This window comes from Bombus huntii, chromosome 17, assembly GCF_024542735.1.
Source record: "Bombus huntii isolate Logan2020A chromosome 17, iyBomHunt1.1, whole genome shotgun sequence".
NCBI classification, from domain to species: Eukaryota; Metazoa; Arthropoda; class Insecta; order Hymenoptera; family Apidae; genus Bombus; species Bombus huntii.
In genome coordinates this window covers 4,698,188-4,718,979 of record NC_066254.1, presented here as the reverse complement: position 1 = coordinate 4,718,979, position 20,792 = coordinate 4,698,188, and the positions used below count along the sequence as shown (strand labels likewise).

The window sequence follows — 20,792 nt, the reverse complement described above, 5'->3', positions numbered from 1 at the left end:
AAAAGTAAATTTTCGTTTTCTAAAATTTGACATTCTCCATTTTTCTTGTAACTTTTTTCGAGAAGTACTCGACAGAAAATGGAAAACGAGGCTACGGATTATAGGAGTACACGCGGGACGACAAGATCAGCCAGAGTGTGAAGATGAAATTTACGCGTAACGAATATCTAATACGCATTGGTTGCACGTAATACGTGCTTGAATTTTTCAATGCGTATTTATCGTTCGGTTCTGCCAAATGAAAATAAGATTGAAATGTCTCGAAAATTATTTAAGCGTTATAAAAGCATTTTCGAGACTCGTTTCGCGGGTTTCAGGATTCCGATAAACGCGTAAAGAAAACGAGGCAAATAGGACACGAAGGAATGGAAAAACGGCAGGAGAAAGAAAAAGAGAAAGGCGATTTTATGAATTTATCTAGAAAGAGTGGAAGGAGGGACGGATTGGAATTTCTTTGGAGTTCCTGGCGTCGGGGGTTGTTGCCCTGAAATGGTCGGCACGTGTAACCCTCCGGCGTCCTTGACGTCTTTAGATGTCCGCTAAGAACATAGGAGATTCTCACGATCCTTCCTAATTCCTTAGGCAGAGTTCTCTAGTACGTACGAGCCCTTCTAGAATAGTCCGTTAGGGTAGATCGTACTCGGGATACGCATAGACTAGTCGCATAGACGTTCGACGAGTCATCTTGCTAATATTTAGGAAATTTGTTAGTTTCTCCTTAATAGATAAGAAAAGAAATAGCTATATGTATATTATAATTCCATTGTCTATTACGATATTAACAAATATATTAACAAAGTATACTGGGATGTAGAGATATTGCAGATTAGTTACAATAATATATATAATAAGTTAACGTCACCGTATCCGCTTAAAATATTATTTCAACAACGAAAATGTTATACGATTAAGTAGAAGATAGATATTGAAAATTAATTCAATAGGAAATTTTAGTAAAAAAGATCGTAGTAATATTTTTTTCATTCGTCTTCTTTTGTCATTCATTTCCTGTTTCATTCATCGACTTTTTCCAGTCTCGCATCTGATTTATTCGTAATTTAAATACGATCAGCTGTAAATTATTTGCAAATTATCTGTGTTTATGTAAAATACATCGATATACATTACATTATAGAGCACTGTAATACTGGGGGTTAAAAGGTTAAGGAAAGTTGAAATTACAGATATTAAGTCGACAAAAGTGTGAGATAATACGGGTAGGGAAAAAAATTATCTCTCCGTCTGGTCTTAACGTCTCGTCATCGAATTTGCCTTCTCGATGTAATTGATACGTTATCGCTTCCATGGTCCTTAATGACACCTACATTGATAATGGCACAACGCCTACTATCGTTCTTCGAATGATTTCAATTGCTATTTCCTCTCCCAGGCAAAAACAACGAATGTTTATATTCCATTTCTGCTGTGTTGTGTCGTGTCAACACCAATTTCTTTAATAAAGATAATATTTGTTATTTCGTTTATAACGTAGTTAACATATAACATATCGTAACGTAATTATGAATTGTTTTACTATGAATTTTATTATGAATTACGAATTGAAAAATACCTGTGATATCTAATAAGAGAGAAAAAGTTTTAAAAGATGGGAGGAAGGTATCCGAATAGGAAATGACTGTAAAAAGAGAAAGTACGTATATCGAATATTCATAAACGTTTGTTAGTGTTCGCAGGAAGAAAATTTTGTTCCGATTGGATTTTTCCCGAGATTACCAAACGCGCTTTCGTTAGATATCGTTAGTCGGGGCAATTAACGCGTTAACTTTCGAGATTGGGATAAAGATTTCCGGTATTAGATGTTCTTACGATAAGTAAGATTGCCGCGTCTGGCTGCGCGTCTGTTTACGTTCGAAAGAGCCACGTGCCGGCTAGCCGACAAGGTGAAATACCTATCCACTTCAACGCGAAATACGCGACTCCGAAGACGGTTCGTTAAAATCGTCTGATCGTTCGATAAGATTGTTCTAAGACTCGAATACGACGAAAATCTCATTAAAAAAGATTTAATTATTTCCGAAAAAATGAAATTATCTCGTTCGTTGAATTTCATCGATTTCGAAAAACTTCCAAAATTCTTCGTCGCTTCTGGGAATCTGACATTTTGTAATACGTATTTCGACGATGTTTGCACACGTTCCGCTCCGACTCATTTTGTTTATCTTATTACTTATATTCGTGTATTTCGGTTATTACTTAATCTGCATCGAAAAAAGTTGAATTTGCTACTATGTATATACGGATTATCGCGACCATTTCACTTATCTTCGTGATGTAACTGAAAAAAGAAGAAGAAGAAGAAGAGGAAGAAATACTATACACGTGTCAGAAGCTGTAACACGCTAATGAACATCGTACCCTTATCAGGGTAATAGTTTATCAAAGTAACGTTAATAATATATTTATTCTTAACTTTTTTTTTTTTTTTTTTTCAATCAAAGGTTACAGCGATAGAGATACATTTCGAAACGTTAAAAAGAAGTACTTTGCGTATCATGGTGTACCAGAAAGGATTGCAGTTTTTCTTCTCGCGTACTTACGTGTACGTGGTAAACTATATATCATAATTATAACGATAGTTATCGAAGCTGCGATAATTAATCGAAAGCATCGTTTTTACGTTAAATGTATAACGTTCGGTACATACATATATCGTATAATCGTTTCGATCTGAGCATTATTTAAACAAATAGGTGTTGGTAAAAACGTGATTTAAATAATGGCTAAATGTAATTTCGAGATAATTAACGCACCGCGTATCGATGATTTGCATTCGAACGAACCGATTCTGTCGGGTCGATCGTTGACTACCTACGTTAGAAACGCACGCCTCCTCGGGGATCTTTGGCGCGTAAATTGAGGCGCGCGTCGTCCAAAGGTAACCGAAATCGAAGTAATTCGGTGGAATTCTGTCGCGTTACGCGATGATTCTACGTTGTTCGCGACTTAAACTTACCTATAGAACATACGCTGGTCGAAATTCAAAGGAACGACATTAAGATCCGAATTATTCGCTGCTCTATATTCGGTAGAATTACTCTGCTATATCGTTGCCGATGTAAAGGCAATAAAGTAATCGAAATGACCGGGTATTTTCAAGCCGTTATCTTTGAACTTCGTTTCGAATGAAATTTGTCGAAATCTGAGGAAGATTACGGTGTCCATTCTGGAAGCGTAACTCGTTTCAACGTTACACCAACAAAACTATACGTACGCAATAGGAAACATTACGAATGAAACGCATTTCCATTAGTCGACGACGGCCGTAGTCCTTGACTTTGAGCGCGACAGACCAATCGATCGATTTACGGACGCACGTCCGTCTGGAATCGAGCAATCGACTGTTCAAAAGCGTTTTCCCGATCTACCTGCAGTCCCACTGTCTGCCTGCAAGGAAGTGGGGGTGCACGTGTGTTCCGCTGGGCCACCGATTCGGTCCCCTCGACACGTGTACGACCTTGACTCTGACCTCGGCTCTTGGCAAACATTTACCCCCGAGACCGAGGGTCGATGCATCTACTTCGAAAAACGTCGCCTTCCTTTTCCTAGTATTCTTTTTTTTTCCTTTTTTTTTTTTCTTTTTTAAAGAAGAGGGATCGTTCCCCTCGCGAGGATTCCACGGTTAAAGAGGAGCGCGGGGCGTACGTATCGTTACCGTTAGACGCAGCCTAGCATAATTCGAAAAGATCGCAGCTACCACCGCGAGGCTGGGATTCGTCAGCCGATAGATGCGATATTTCGCTTATTGGAAAGACGATTACGAAGTAACCGAGTAGCAGGTGATAATTTGTTTATGTAATTATTGACGTATGGTATGGTAGAAAATATTTATCATCGGCGTGCTTGTCGGTACTTTTTCCTCTTTAATAATACGGAGTCGATTCGATATTCTCTGTTAAACGTGCTGTCTTATCGTCCTGTAACGTTATTATTCATTGAGATTGATATTGTTTTCACCAGGACGATATTAAAATAAAGAACGAAAAGAAAGAAGGAGGCCGTTGGATCGGTCATTTCTCCAATTACGATTGATTTCGTAATCAATGATCGACGTTATGAAGTTGCGATCGAGGTTGCTCGATATTTTCTTTTTTCAAGCGTAAATGATGAGAACTGTTATTTAAGTCTTGCAGTTTCGAAACGGACGATAAATCGCCATTTAATGGGAGCGTGCAAACTTCAAGGGAAAATCAGTAATAAATATAATTACGCTTATTATTGACGGGAAAAAGAATACACGAATGACCTCGAACCTCGTTCAATATTATCGCTAATCACGGATACCGTTTAAACAGTTTTCTCTTTTCTTCTGCTTGTCCGATTTAATTTCGGTTGCGCGATAAACTTATTAAACCGAAGTGTTTCGTACTTCTTGCGACGAAGGATTTACTTGTATTTATTTACTTGGGACGCGCGTAATTCCGTAACGATATTTTTTTCTGGAGAGAAAAGCACGTCTCATTAACGAGTTTAATTTCGGTGGCGTTTTATCGGGCGTGCGTTAAGACTAATTGCCATACATAATTAAACGGTGTATCTGTTACAGACTCACTGACCCATTTTCCAACTGCACAAAGTGGCATGATTAAATATCGCCACTGATTCATTATGCGTTTATCGTTATTTACGTTCCATATTTGCGTCGCTCGTTAACGCACGCAAATTTTCTGTTCATCCTATTTCTTTAAACTCGTTTAACTTTGTATTTGCAAGGCACATATTCTCGATACGTATTACGACAGGATGAACAACGTTGCGAATGCTCAAATACGAGAATGATTAAAAAATGAAGTACAGGCGTAAAGATCAACGTGTAACTGCTGAAATTCAATCGATAAGTAGTTAATTCTTGAACATAATTATAAAAGTCGGAATATAATGAATTATAAGTAATTAGAATTATTTAGCGTTAACTATAATCGATTTTGTTAACGTTGTGATTCTTTTTTCACGTGGTGATGATTTTGTTGATGCGATGAAGATTTTGTTGACGTGGTGATTGTTTTGTTGACATGGTAATGATTTTGTATATGATAGGATCGCGATCGATGCATTTCAAAGATGCAATTGATTTATATACTTACACATGTTGCACACTACTGCTTACTCTTATCGCGAAATTACGCGTCCTTTTTAAACGTAACTGCTTTCTCTGTCTACGGACAAACCATATAGTGCCATCTGTCCTCGCATTCTCCAAGTCGCTGTTCCTGCCTTTTTTGATAGATGTCAGCACACGTCTTATCGCACCACCCTGCGATTCTCTCTCCGGACAAACCATGTAGTGCCATCTGACCAAACATTCTCCAAGTCACTGTTCCTGCCTCATTTGATAGATGTCAGCACAAGTTTTGTCGCACCACCCAGCGATTCTACCTCCGGACAAATCATGTGGCGCCATCTGTCCAAACATTCTCCAAGTCGCTGTTCCTGCCTCTTTTGATAGATGTCAGCACACGGTTTGTCGCACCACCCAGCGATTCTACCTCCGGACAAATCATGTGGCGCCATCTGTCCAAACATTCTCCAAGTCGCTGTTCCTGCCTCTTTTGATAGATGTCAGCACACGGTTTGTCGCACCACTCAGCGATTCTACCTCCGGACAAATCATGTGGCGCAATCTGTCCAAACATTCTCCAAGTCGCTGTTCCTGCCTCTTTTGATAGATGTCAGCACACGGTTTGTCGCACCATCCTGCGATCCTCTCTACGGACAAACCATATAGTGCCATCTGTCCAAACATTCTCCAAGTCGCTGTTCCTGCCTCTTTTGATAGATGTCAGCACACGTTTTGTCGCACCAACCTGAATTCTTCGCTACGGACAAATAGAATAATTTCCAAGTTATATACTTAATTACTAAATTACGTATAATAAAATTCTTATAAATTACGTTTATAAATCCGTTTACAATCCCTCTTAAAACTATATATGTATATATACATAAGATATATGTGTATATATATGTGTATAATTATTTGCATGGGCGTGGCTGGAGAAAAACGATGGTTAGGTGGTGGGTTGCCTAGTAGCAGATATGTAGCGTGACTTTGCGTCGCTTAAGATTTACATCATCTGCTGGATCTTCCATGCAACGATCCTCCGAGCTCAAATTTGTGGCGAACGAATCCTTTCGACATCGTGCGGTTACCCTCACTGCTGCATCGTCCAAAAGCTGCCGGGTGGTAATAATCCTCTATGTAACGTAAATTTGCGAGCACTGAATCTATAATTTTGTATTGTCTCTACTTGCTTAATGAAAAAAAGAAATTTAGGTATTAATAAGAATTTGTATTCAAAAGCTTGTATTCGATAACAATGTATGTACGAGTGATACAGTTGTTACAAATCTCAAATGCTGGGAAACATACTGATACGATACAGTGGTAACTTTACGAATTGATAACAAAATGGGAACGGTAACGCGCGAAAGATTTTGCAACGAAAAAACGGGTGACTGTGTCACGTGGCCCAGTGATATCAAAGGGTCAACAGATTTCGCGTTCTTTTTTGCATAGGAAAGTAAAAATTAATTAAGATGAATTAATTTCTTTTAGGTATTATGACGATTTCGCTCATTTTCGCTCGTTAACGATATTTTTCTTTTTTATTGTATCATGTTATGATATAAAATGATGAAAATAAATAGGCAGATTTCGGAAAATTCGCCTGGCAGTTAACGCTTGTTAAGCGTTCGGGAAACTTTTCAATAAAAACCGATAATCATCGCTGCAGCAACAGGTTGCGATTAATCGATGTTCCCTGCAACTGTTTGCATGCAAAAATCGGCAATCTGCTAATTTACACTGATAGGGTAAGTCGTGAGTATAGGGATTGGTGCAACAACACGCGTCGTGCAACAATTTTTCTCCGCAATAGGGATAGACCGAGCTGTCGCATAGTGGACATTTTCTGGAAAATAAAGACAATTCTTAGTGACAGAAGATCATAACGTAAAATCCTAAGCGTAAAAATATTGGCTCGGTAATTTTATTTGAAATATTTCTTTAAACGAGCTATAATTTGGGAAATTGTAATAGGAAATTAAGAAAAAATTTTTGTAGGAAATTTAAAAAATATGTTATCATATGATTAGAAAAACCTATATACTTACTTGTTCTGAAGCGGTCTGTACGTATCGTCGATTGGGAAATTGTAATAATCGATGCTGTCTTGATACGTTTCCGTTTGTAACGACGAAGTGGGCGATAATGCCAATTTTGCCCCTTTCGGTTGGCTATCCGCCATGGCGCTTTGCTCGCCTTGCCGAGGTGAATTATGAAAAGAAATATAAATTATCAAAAATATAAATAGTTTGTTAATTATCAAATACCGATACTTTAATATTTAAATTATCACAAATTGCCAAAACAACTTTTAATATTAAAACAATGATGTTTCGCATATTGACGGAGTATTTAAGATGAAACCGACTATTTTACCATCTGTTGTTAATAAAATGTTACCATCAGTTTCCTTCGTAAATTTTAAATTGAACAAACTTGATAACTAACGAATAGAGTAGGAAATTTGAACGAATTGAACTTTGAAACAAAACAACTATTTTTTAATAGCTAATTAGAAATCAAAAAAGTCTTTGAACTATTAAAATCTTTACGCTTTCAAGATATTTTCTCATATTACGTACATTCTGATCAATTTTACACTCTAGAAATTCTTACAAATACACAAAAATCCACTGACTACTAATAATCTGTTAGACTGATCGATAGAGTTGCGAACAACCAACGAAAGTGGATATATTCGATTTTAACGAAAACTTTTTCGTGTCAATTCGTAGTACTTACTCGATGCGGTAGCAACGTGCGATAATAGCGTCACAATGCCGGCGAATATCACAGTTAGGATATGCATTTTTTCAATTGAAATCGTCTTGTCACACATTCGTCTAACGCTTTCGAACACGGACAGACTGAGCCGAAGAAATAAGCGTGGATCCTACTTTGATTTCTTTTCAAAACCCACGCAACGTTTATTGACACACACGCAGCTCTGCTTGCTTACGGGAGGATCGCTTAAATACGGTCGACCAGTACCCGTTACTCGTAACAGATCCAGATCTTCCTCTCTTCCTGAGCTGATACGAAAAAGAGAAGAAAACGAGGAAACGATATCGCTCGCTGAGGAAATCTTCGACGAATATCGAGACATATCTTTGATAATTTTCCACGGAATCTGCTGCAGCGTGTATTTTCTTTTTTACATTGACATTTCGATAGCGTGTCTGGAGGTAGAGCGAATTTTCAGAGAGAATAAGGACGAAACCGCGAGCGGAGGCGCGTCAAGGACACAGATGAAAGTCGAATTGCACGGATCCGGTTTAATTTCGCAATTGCCAATCGCCAAAAATAAGGACTTGCCTTTTAGGAAGCGCAAACGCAGTTTATCAGACATGGCGATATGTCTACATCGATGTTCGATATACATAGGGCTCAGTAACGATACATTTTGTCCCGTTATTAAAATGTCGAGCGATGAGAAAGACGCTTTCTTTCCGCGTCGCTACGTTCGATGACGTAGAAAAGAAAATCTTGGATTCGTCCATACATCGAGAGTAATATTAATCGTCGCTGTTCGCCGCTGCGAGGTAATTGTCAGACGATGATCGCGTATTTCGTACATCGCAGATGACGGGCAGAAGTACATATCAAAGTTTGGTGCAACTTGTTGCGTATTAAGACTGTTCGATAACATTCGTCCTTCATTTTTTCCAACGAGTTCATTTTATGGGAAATCGTTTGTTTTACTCTCGAGAACCGACAATGCTGCAACAATTCGATTTGGTACATTTCTACGTGCAATCGTTTTGTGCTGATAATGTTTACAGTTAGGCAACCGTCGTTTAAGCGGTATTGCATCACATCCGTAAGAAAAGAAGAGGATGAGGTTGAAATAGGCTCTTAGGTACGCGTTTGTACATAGTTTGTTGCATTTCATCCATTAAAATACAAATGTTGCCGTCGGACAATGTTCATTATTTGTACAATTACACTTTCTCATATGTACAGGTGAAGCCGCAAAAATTGTTTATCAAATTATTAGAAATTTCACTTCGTTGTCGCATGTTAGAAACGTTTGTTGGCCTCTAAATTTCTCCCGTGCCGATGGGAAAATAATTTATTAAAATAACTCGTCCTATACAAAAAATATTTGGTATTAAATGTGTACTGTGAATTTTAGGTCGGCTATGAGAGCCACCTGAGCACCGTTAATATCGCCAGGAACTTTATAAAGTGTGTATTCGTCGGTGATACCGCGTCGTTCGCCAAGTATTTCCCTGAAAAAAACACAGTTGTCAATTATATCGATGTAGGAACAGATTTTAAGAATTATGTAATATCTCAGATAAAGTTACGATAAAGAAGGTGCATTTTTGCACCTTCAAACTTCTCACAAATGCATAAAACTGTGCGGTCCAATTAATAACGAGTTGTTTTCCCAAATACCTAATTTTTAACAAAAGGCATATATAGCATTGTGAATAATTATAGACTCCAACACATTCACTGCGTTATCTCTTCGATGTTACCAAAGAAGATCATGGATATGTTAAAATTCCGTTTCTTCCAGACTTCAAAAGATTGAAAACAGATCTTAAGTTTATACAAGTTACTGTTATTTCACTAGTACTGTACGTCTATATTGTGATATGAAATTATAGAAACGATTTTGCCAATTTTTCTTTTAATAGCATTTCGAACGTCTAAAAATAGGGTTGAGTTTAACACGGCATTTTATATTATACTCACGGCACTGTACTTTCCCTGTGAGAAAAATGATCTTTCCTTCTCTGCTCTTTCGTTAATTATATTATAGAATTACGCTAATTTCAGTTCTGTGCTCATCTCAAACAGAAGATATTAGATTACTCGCGCTTACGCAACGACGTCTAGCTCGACAATACGTTTCACCATAATACGTAAGCGGAGAAATAGTACTTACATACAGAAGCTAAGTAGGAATGACAGCAGCATTCCCGTAGCCTCGCGTATTCAGCACAGTCTCCAGCTTGTACTTCGCATTCTTCTGGCCCCACGCGACAAGTGTGCTTCACGAAGGGGAATACCTCTGAAACAATAGGCTGTTGAGTGTCAGGAACAGACTTTCGACGAATCAGAGAAACCTTATGATCAATTTAAAAGAATTATACACAGGGTGGTATCTTTCAAGTGGAATATCGCTGGGATATCTTGTCAGTCATTAAGAATTAAGGATATCGAAAAGACAGTTCTTACGGAAGCTGTTTAACGCGACAAGGAATTGTATTAATAACTTTCCCCTAGCTGCGGTAGCAGAGGAGGAATTTCAAGCTCAAGTTCATTTTTTAAATAGGAAGTTACCGATTTCCATAATCTTTGTATATGTCGTAGAAATCAAAATTTTGGACAACTTTTTCCTATTGCCAATATTTTATAATTACTATTGATTACTAATTTTAATTCTCGTGCAATTATTTGTACATTTTGTAATCGTCGCTCGACCTTAGTTTGCGAGATGTGTATTCGTAAAAAGTTGTCTTTTGACTACGATAACTAAAATTCGAAATTCCACTTAAGAAAAACGTCGCACAATTCAGATTTTTCGTTGGACTAATACGGGACTACGTGCACGTATTCTGTTACTTTTAGCATACTCTTATTTACCGTATTGTAACTTCTGCGTAATCGAATCGGTTGATTAGAAATGGGCAAAGAAGAACGTGTGATTCATAAGACTGATCGAAATGGACTCATGTATTCGATTCGTGCACGCGATGCGTGCAGCAACGCAATTTTATTGCTACTGTCGCCGTTGCCATTCGTGTACGCTCGACGAGCATTTAACGACGAACATTGTGGTCAAACTATTATAACAAACGAATCGTTACAGAATTGCTTACGGTTTGTACGGGAATCGTTCGCGTTGTTAACCTTGCAATCGCAATTTTTCAATGAAACTCGAAGCTTATTTTTTAAAAATACAGCAAGTCGTTCAATCGACGTCAGTTGTTCAAGTTCAGTCAATGTACTCTACAAACTTTCTATTCTATATCTTCCTGATTTATCTTGTAACTTTAAAGCAGATGGCTTAACCAGTTAGCTGCTTTGTCGATGCCCTTTGTCAATGCCTTGATCACTGGATCTTGTTTAAAGACACTCAATTTTTCCATGGTGGATCTATCAGTTATTTATTAAGACTAAACCTCGAGTTAGAGTGAAAAATTTGGACTATTCATTCGTACACCTAATATACAGGGTAAATCATAACACGTGGGAGCCGCTTCAGGACAGAAGATAACCGAGGATAGCCATCTCGAGCACCTTCTGCGAAGATAAGCAGTTACGGATTAGTGAACCACGAAAATGCCTTTGTATGTAAAATATAAAATAATGCAACTTATATAAGATCAGGTAGAGCAGCACGTGTTTGTATGAACTTTCTTCGTTGTCTTTGTGCCTTCTGTCCAGTCCTGAAGCGGGTCCCACGTGTTACGATACGCCCTGTGCAATATAAAATAAATTATCCTTTTACGCATTCGTTTATTTTTAGTATGACACACATTTTATTGTCAGCGTTTCGCTACACGGTGTTTCAGCGATATAACGGTTAATTATCTTCGTCGTCGTTCCAGACACAGAAAAGCATTTAGCCGTGAAGATAACTTTTTAAATATCTATTTGCTTCTCAAAGTACTTGAAATTTACCCGTCGACTAATTTACAACGAATTTCACCGAACTCGATAATCTATCTTCTGGTATTTTTCCCTTTTACGTGTACCTTTCTGAAGACAATATACTGCACGTGTTTCTGTAACAGACGTTTAATTGTAAATATGAATATATTTTCAAAAAACCAAATCGATAATCGTGATATCTGCAATCTACCAATTACCAATTACCAATAAAAAGGCGATAAATATAATGACAAAGATAGACAGAAAGAGGAACTGATTTTAAGCAGACCAATTGCGCTTTTGTCCGTGTGTGAGAAGCAAGGCCATCGGAGAAACTATGCTAATTAGAAATTCGAGCAAATGGTGTTAGAGGTGAACGGCCGATAACTACGTAAAGAGTACTAAAGAGTTGGGACGACGGATGCGCGGAATACCTAAGTGTCCCTGTTAACGGCCGGTCGTTTTGCGTGAATCACCTGGTATGTGTAACCACCCTGCGCGTCTCAGCGCATTTAGAAGCGCGTGTCTGACAAGGATAGATCGTTACGATGAACAATCGTTACGAACGAACAACGATGATTTCCTGAACAGGTGATTGTCCTTCCGTTCAGCTGGATTCGAAGGTGTTTCACGAATTCACGCGTCATTCTCACGCGGGGGGAACAACTGGGCCAAGTTCTGCGGCAACCTACCAACCATCGACTTCTTCGCTTATAGATTACGCATATTTTGGCGCGTCTTGTCGTTTTTGTTAAAAATAAATAATATCGCGTTACTTATGTTTGCTACGTAGGAAATTAACCTGCATTTCCCTCGTATTTTCTAATTGGAATTGTACTGTAGTTGTTACACGGTTGTAGAAATTGCAAGTATTACGACAATTTCAGGGTCTATTATCGTGGCTCGAAAATTCCGTGAAAAGTTGCACAATCAAACCACCAGCATTTGCACGGTCAATTCTTCACGCACGAATTGTCTGCACGCGATTGTCGTTTTTCAGGCGATTCTTATATGCACGTAAATCGACGAAGGACGAGCCTAAAATACGAGCAATGTAATTGAAAAAAAAGCGAAACTGATGAGAAATCAACGTGATCGTTCCATTTTCTATATTTATTGCAACATTAAACGCAGCGTACTATGCAATATAGAAAGTTTTGTATAGCGGCAATGCGTCACAGAAATTTTCACGATAGAAAATTGAAGCAGAAAGAAACCTCAGAGTCTGAATTGCGAGAATTTCTAAAAGATCCTTTCGATTCAAACATTTCACTATCGTATCGTTGTTCCGATTATTGCTATAATCATTGACTCGTTATAGAAGACTAATAAATAACATCGATATCGCATATTTTGCTTTTTATCGTTGTTATAAATTTTACTCACCGTTGGAGTTGCCATCGCAACAACAGTGATCATTTATCACGCTTCCATCTTTGCAGTAAGTCATCTCTGATCTGGTGCAGGGTTTGCATCCTGGGATAGGACCTGTGGAATTCGTCAAAATATAATATTTCTTCTATTCGATGAAACATTTCGTCTATTTGTGCCACTAAATAAAACCTCGATCTCTAAATTAATTGCAACATCTTCGTATCCGTCAATGTAGATTAAAAAATGAATATTAAAATTGAATTGTAATGGAAAGCTGCTGCCGCTGCTACTGCTATCAAGCGGGTAATCACGTTGTGGCGAGTTGGAAGAAGAACACAGAGCTGGTAGCCTTCTACTACGCTGCAGTAAGGACACCATGTTCCTTGAAATGAGAAATAACAATTTTGTACGACCGATTCAGAGTTACATTTCATTATCCTCGTTTCGTAGAGCTGTTATTAAAACAAACGATAATCGCATCAAATCGAGGGAGTACGAGTGTAATTCACGTTAATTGGTGGCTGCAGGTTTTATGCAACTGCTTTGAAATTATGTCGTTGATGTTGAACGCTATACCGACGTTATGTCACCTAAAACATTTATTATCATCTATCAAACCGACTGGGTACGAATATTTCGTTTTACGTCGTTCGATACAGAATGCTTATAAAACATCACGAAATAAGATAAAGTAAATCGCGCTTTATTTTTCACAAGAATAACTTCAAATAGTCTAAATGCAATAAAACAAACGAGCGAACGCAGCGAGTAACGGGAAAATCGGTAGTTCGGCGCAAATAAAAAATGACAGAGATCTATTTATGCAAGGATAACTTCGCGGAACCATCGGAGATACAACTTTTCTTAGAATCCTGTGTATCGTTACAAATAGCCGGCTAGCTGAAATTGTCAAACAAAACCGAGTAACCTTGATTTCTATTTCCTGTCGACGATACGCGGTGCTTACGTTTGAAAATCGCAACATCGTTCCTGTCTCTCGAGCAATTATTTTCAGGTAACGATCGCATCAAGGAAGAAGGTGGCCTTTGGATCCTGGCGTGCGACAAGCATACTGAGCCTAAATTAGAACGACGATCGTTCGAAGCGATCGAATACCTTTCTTGTCCGTACCGGCTGCAAAGTGGCAAGACAAAGACGAAATTAATAAAACGAGACAATTCGTCGAGTTAATTCGCGGTAGGTGGACGTGGCCCAAGTATCCGTTTAAACGGATCAAAGGGAGGTTATTCTCGGAGGAAAGATAAATAGATTTCGGTGCTTCGTAAAGATGCTTTATAGACCAGACGTTAGAATGAAGTCGGACAAGGGGCTTGGCATGTGTAACGCTTTTAGTATCGAGAGCGAAACGCGTAAATTTCCTACCAGGATAGAGCTGCAGCTTCTTCGCCTCCGTAATTGCCTCCTCGCAGAGGACCTCGTGCTCGAGAAAGTATTCTTCGTCCGGATGGTGGTTCACCACCGTGATCGACTCGAGATCACCGAGGATCAGGATCAGCGTCAGTACTCTGAATGCAGTGGTGTGGCTCATGCTAACGCCTCTTCTTCGACATCTTCGACGATGATCGAGATTCCGCTGTTCTTACGAGAGTTCCGCTTTTATCTGCTGCTTGAAATTCAAACACGAAACTTGTCAAGTTCGTTGCTACACGCTTGTCTTCGAAATACGATCGAAAAGTGCTTGTAGAAAACGCTGCGAGCTTCGCGGAACGAGTTCCTCAGGAGCGAAAGAGAACTCGCGCATTCGTGTAGTCGAAATTCATGGAAAAGCGAAGTATTTGTGGAAAAACCGGTATATGTGACCTCTTAGTCGTAAAGAAAAGAATAAAAAGAATGTTTCATTCATTTGGATCATTCACCTGGAATGTTTTTAGATGTCATTTAGATAGCAAAGGAAAAAATCGCGATACAATTAACCAGCGCTCATTGGTGACTATAGCTTTCTCTACAGAGGCGACGTCGTGACACCATCTTCTAGAATTATTGATATCTATTTAGGAAGGAAAATTGTACTTAAACTCTATTCTCATTCGTAGAACATTTTCCATTAAAAGGTCGAAGATTTTCCATTTTCGCGTTCGCAGTGTTTCCTACGAGCACTCTTCGATTAATGTCTCTGGATTTAAACATTTGATCCTTTGGAATGTTCGTTAATCGATGTGCAACAGCGTTCGAGAGATCGTTAAATTTTTAAGCTGCGAATTAATCGTACGATCGTTTCAAAATACTTGCAACGTATCCCCCAAATTTTGTTGTTTCATAATCGCGTAGAGAAATAAGCAATTTGTGATTATTTGGGAATCTTTCGTAATATTGCTTACCGAATGTATAACGATATCTAGATTATCGAAGCTACGAATCAATTATATAATTATTCCAATCGTTACTTGCAAGATATCTCTTTTTAATCTTCTATGGTTTTATGCTTTTAATTGCGCTCCATTGTCCACGGTTTTTATACCTTTTCTTTATTACCCAGACTTATTCCATACGCATAGTAGTATAATGACTGTCGCAACCGGAAGTATATGCAAGATTACGGGATAAGAATACCGGTGGGACAGTACCATATGAACGATAACGATTGTCGTATTATCGTCATCCAAGGTGAGTTTTAAAAGGGCCCCTTTGTACCTAATACGAGTTTTATCAATGTGTACATTTTAAATATTCTCCCAGCTGTATAATCGTTGCGTCAAGCAATTTTTTCCGCTGCGTTATTGAATAGTACGATGCTGTGAAAACATGCAAGTACGTTCAACAACATACTCCTCTTAATGAGATAATTATTAGCTAATTGGAAAGTTCTATCGTCTATCTCTTATTATTAAGAAGATTATTATAAGCATAAAACGCGTCATAAATGGGCAATAATTCAGCATAAAACGCAGCTTGAGAGACAACTTAAAGGGCCAAGACCTACTGTACTAGCTGAAATGTACCAAACTGCGCTACAAACTGTAAATCTCGTTTCAGTTGCTAATAACTAGAACGCGAATGTTAATGAATTTTTATATAATAATAATAACAATAATATAATATATCTCGTTTAGTTATCGCGAAGACATTAGAGGCGAAAATTACAACGTAAATCGATGACCAGGTCGTATAATTACGTTATATTATCCTCGTATCTGTTGCTCAAGATAGAGTAGTATTTTAATGTCGTAGGTTGCACAGAAAATATATGTTTCGCTCTGAAACGAGTGGTTTTAATATCGATCGTGCGTATTCATTTCATTTCGGGAGTGATTCATCCCTCGCTACCCTCTTGTGCTCGCCAACTTGGCTCAACTTAGGTAGAAAAATGCGTAAAGCGAACGATGTTCTGTAATCGTTATAATATAAATATTAGACGATATTCGTTTCATATAAACGCAGAAATAATTAGTGAACCGACCATAGAAATATTAAACCAATAAAAATGTGATGGAAACGATTTCCAAAAATTATTTATAGGTTTTGAATCTGCGTATTTTGATGGAAACAGGATGGCGATAAAATAGTCCAGTACACCTATAAACGAAAAGATTCAAACAAACGAAACGATCCGTGTTATCCAGACAAAATACCCGTATCTATTTGTGTAACCTCATATTTTCCCGTATTCGCTATGTTCGATCGAATGGACAACCGCTGAAGCGAATTAGGCGATAGATTTGATTAAAAAATTCGCAGGGAATCTGTGAATGTTTATTCGATGAACACTCACTGCCAGTTATATCAGGACACCTGTCTGTTCGTCGCGTTTAATGATAAACCTCAACAAATTTTTCTTTATCGACCCTATTACATTTACATTTGCACATTTTATAAAGCGTATACGCGAATGATTTATAATAGACAGACTGCGGATGTTCATGCAAATTTACATTCCAATGAACACAACAACTTATTGTATGAATATTATATTGCATATTGAATACTCTATTTTCAGTATTATATTTAATTATATTAATCACGAAAACATATTTCGCAATGAAGAGACTGTGAACATCTATGTAAATTAATATCTTCGCGAATACAATTGAAAAAATGAAATTTGAATCGGAGACGATTATTTCACTTGCTATACGTATGTTCCAATGACTATTATATTTGGGTATTTCATAAATTTGCCCGTATTATGCGCACTATGTGCATTTTTGCATGTGCCTTCAAGTTTTCTATAGTTGCACAAAACATTCACAGTCTGATAATAGAATAATTGGGAAATAAGAGCAGCGAAAGGCATTAAATTTGTGCTAAATACGTACAACAAGCGTCTTAATATTTAAGTACGACCGGCACTGCTGACTCAGCGGTATTTCTAATATCAAAGCCTGTTAGGAGACGTGCAACTCTGATAAAAGAAGTAACATAAGAAAAATTACCGAGTACAAGTAAAAGAATAGTGTGAAGGAAAAAACGAGACAAGTACGAGAAGCTACATTCGCTGTGAGTCACGGCACGATGACAAAGACGGACAATCGTTAATTAAGCTCAATTAAGGGCCCTGTACGCGAAACACGGACGTCTTGGACATGTTTTTGAATCAAGGTGGCATCGCCGAATATCTTCCTGCTGATTGCGTCCTCGTTTCAAGAGCGAAATTTTGTTCCTGTTTTTCCTAAGGATCGAAGGAAAAGATCGATACCGAATGAACATTGGCCCCAAAACTGTTGAAGACGTAAAACGTAAAGTTAATTAAGGTATTGAACGCGATATGACAGAAAGCGGACACGGTTTATCTACTTGAGCAATTACGTCATTTCTGGAGACTCCGAAGAAGACTCTGAAGAAGAAGAAGAAGAAGAAGACGCGAACCAAGTGTATTGTAAGAATAACGACGAGAATATTGAACTACATAGAGTCAAGGTTGGTTATAAAAGTGTATGAATGTTGCAATTTTATAGCGCGACCACTCGCTGCTAGGAAACAAATATCATTGGCAGAGTTTAAATTAAGCGTAGGTGGATTTTTCCCATTTTCCGTGCATTTCGTACGGTTGCATGAACGTTTCGAGGAAAGATATTAGCTAGAGAACTACAATCGTAGAGCGAGCTACGCAATACCGAATATTTTACGTTTATCTACAAATTGGTAGCTAACAATTGTCACAAATAGAGATACAATATCAATTGTTAGATCAGTTCACCTGTGTTTCATGCTTTTCCAAGGAAACATTGAATGAACGAAGGCAACAAAGCATAAATCGTCTTAATAAAGACATCAAAACCATCGAGTTTAACTTTTACGAAAGTTGTAAATGAAGAAAATTTGAATTTTCGATAATTCAGAGTAATTTTCGATAGTTCAAGAACGAAATCATAATATCTCGTTTTAATTAACGATTGATGTTGGAATCTGTTTTCCACCAGACATGATTAACAAGTAAACTGTGAATGTTTATGTAAATTTAAATTTTCCTATACATCATTAAAGAAATGTTCTTGCACACTATATGTATTTTATGCATTTTTGCACATTTCAACTTTGTTATAAATTCATAAACGTCCGCCGTCTATTAATAAGAAAATGTTTTCGCGTATTCGCCTTCTTATCTTCAATATTAGGACGAATAAAAATGTTACATCAACATTTATTTAAAGATGTTACATCGACAAGTTAATCTTTGAACAAAGATCAAAAGTAAGGCGTTCCTATCGGAAGTCATTTTTTCGTTATACATTTTCAAGGAAGAACACTTTATCTCCAGCTAACCTTTGACTTGACCGAATTATCTATCTGTTTCCTTGTTACGAAAACCAAGGAAAAAACGATGAGGGGAAAGTTATCAAAAGCTAATCTCAAAAGTAAGTATGTTATTCACATTATTGCAAAACGAACGATAAAAGTACCCAGAATGTTATATCTCTTTAGAAAAAAGATTTTACAATAATACCTTTATCCTGTCTGATATTTCCCGCACAAAATGTCGTACGTCGTAAATACAAAGACTATAAAATATTTCCTCACCATTACTTCTTCTTGTTGGACACTTAGACAATCCATGGCATAAAATCCATTTTCTCGGTCAAATCCTTTGAAATATCATGTTCAGATTCACTGGCACAAAATACTTTCAGTCACGTTTAATTTTCTCAACAAATCAGCTGGTTGCATCGTAATTACGGAGATACGAATCGGCAAAAGTGAGAAATGTTCGTTTAAGAAACCGTGGATTGTCGCATTGTTTATAAAACGTGAATGAGATAGTAGGAAGTGTGCAATGGTTATAAAAGTGTGCCGGATTGAACGACGTGCAACCGTCGAAGACTACGGGCTGTGCTGAACTGTCGGCCGAGGGCTGAAAAGAGTATTAGGCAGCACCACTACCACCACTGTTCTCTACTGCTGCTACCAGGGGCGGACTGGGACTTAAATTTTTACCGGAAGATTACCGACATGACCGGTCTCCTGTTCTTAATTCATTAATCAAATCCTACGTAGAACGGCCCCAAATACTGAGCAACCAGGAATTTTTCTAAACTCCCCGATAACCAGTTCACCCCTAGCTGCTACTTCAATCACCGCTACCGTAATTTACAGTATCATTCATGTCAATTCGTACTTGTCTTATATTTTTGCCGCCAACAATTGTTTAATCTGTGCTCAAAGCATGGTTGGTTTTATATCGTATTGATGTTGGACAACGTAATAATTTTTCATTTTAAATTACATTATTAAAGAATTTTCGCGAGGTATTTAAACTGTTACAATATGTACCTGTTACGTTTAATACGGTTCTCTGTCCTCGAAGCGATGATAAATTTTAACGAGCTTCTTATCAAGTTTCTTTTAAACAAAGATACTAACTTGAATCCTTAAAAGGGAATTACTATTGAAAGTACCGTATATAAAATATAATCTATCAAGACTAGCGATCGGTCTTCAGTCTATTCGCATTTAGTGCAACGCGCTCACGTGCGTACTTTTACTGTTCAGCAGCTAAGAACCCTAGAAAAAAGAATACCTGCTTCAGAGTACGAATGCTTAAACGTGTAACCGTTCATATACATTGTATGCACGGAACTCCAATCCCAAATCAGATGCCAATATTCGTACCACTTCTTCGACTGGGATGTATTAAACAAAACATGTAACAAATAGTACTCGACGAAAAAAGATTGTCAAAAAATAAAACCTTTTTGGGCTTACAAAAGAGGAATAAATTGCATTGCGCGCCGTTGCGTAGCTGGATTTGCAAATTTTTTAGATGTGCCAGTCACTGATTTGGCGATTGAGTTCCGTATTGATAGATTATTGATTCTGAAATAATAACCTTACCTTTGTGTTAAATTTTTTATTGCCTTTTCAGATAAAGTCCTAATTTATATGGTACACATAAAATAGTAAAATATTATGCATATACCCAATGTTGCATATTTTTAAGAAGCACAACAGGTATATTTTTATAAAAATTAGCACTGTGGATCAAGTATATAGAACGCAGTTGTTGCTTTTACAAGGTACAATCGTATTTACGAACATTTCTCGTTGACGACTTCGTATATATGTATGTACTGTGCATGTTGTGTACAGGCCACTCTTGCAATAGCAGACACCTGGATTTTTGTAAGGATAAGACCAGTATAAAGGCGACATGAAAGGGCGTTTATAAGAAAGCATTGAATGCCTTGCGAAGAAGGGTCCGCTTACGTTGCTTATTGATCTTGTCGGTGAGTCCTGCATTGGTTCAGTCCTATACCTACCAATATCTTCAACA

General features: G+C 37.7%; 2 protein-coding genes across 4 annotated transcripts; both read right to left on the bottom strand.

Moving 5' to 3' along the window:
* Positions 1–2,419: 2,419 nt before the first annotated feature.
* LOC126875253 (uncharacterized) lies at positions 2,420–8,803 on the bottom strand. The gene is made up of 5 exons (XM_050638083.1): positions 7,826–8,803; positions 7,132–7,279; positions 5,615–6,929; positions 5,315–5,504; positions 2,420–5,204 (listed from the first exon to the last, which is right to left on the bottom strand). The coding sequence occupies exons 1-3, from the start codon at positions 7,920–7,922 to the stop codon at positions 6,704–6,706; spliced, it is 471 nt and encodes a 156-aa protein (XP_050494040.1). The 5' UTR covers positions 7,923–8,803; the 3' UTR covers positions 2,420–5,204; positions 5,315–5,504; positions 5,615–6,703.
* A 140-nt stretch (positions 8,804–8,943) lies between these two features.
* Positions 8,944–19,773, bottom strand: LOC126875251 (uncharacterized). 3 transcript variants are annotated; one of them, XM_050638081.1, is made up of 6 exons: positions 19,043–19,758; positions 14,450–14,690; positions 14,183–14,200; positions 13,079–13,180; positions 9,981–10,106; positions 8,944–9,315 (listed from the first exon to the last, which is right to left on the bottom strand). In XM_050638081.1, exons 2-6 carry the CDS (start codon positions 14,613–14,615, stop codon positions 9,224–9,226), a joined length of 504 nt encoding a protein of 167 aa, XP_050494038.1. In that variant the 5' UTR covers positions 14,616–14,690; positions 19,043–19,758; the 3' UTR covers positions 8,944–9,223. The 3 variants fall into 3 exon arrangements, with proteins under 3 accessions (XP_050494038.1, XP_050494039.1, XP_050494037.1); XM_050638082.1 differs by lacking the exon at positions 14,183–14,200 and having other exon boundaries at positions 19,043–19,749; XM_050638080.1 differs by lacking the exons at positions 8,944–9,315; positions 9,981–10,106 and adding an exon at positions 11,833–12,440 and having other exon boundaries at positions 19,043–19,773.
* Positions 19,774–20,792: the final 1,019 nt, after the last annotated feature.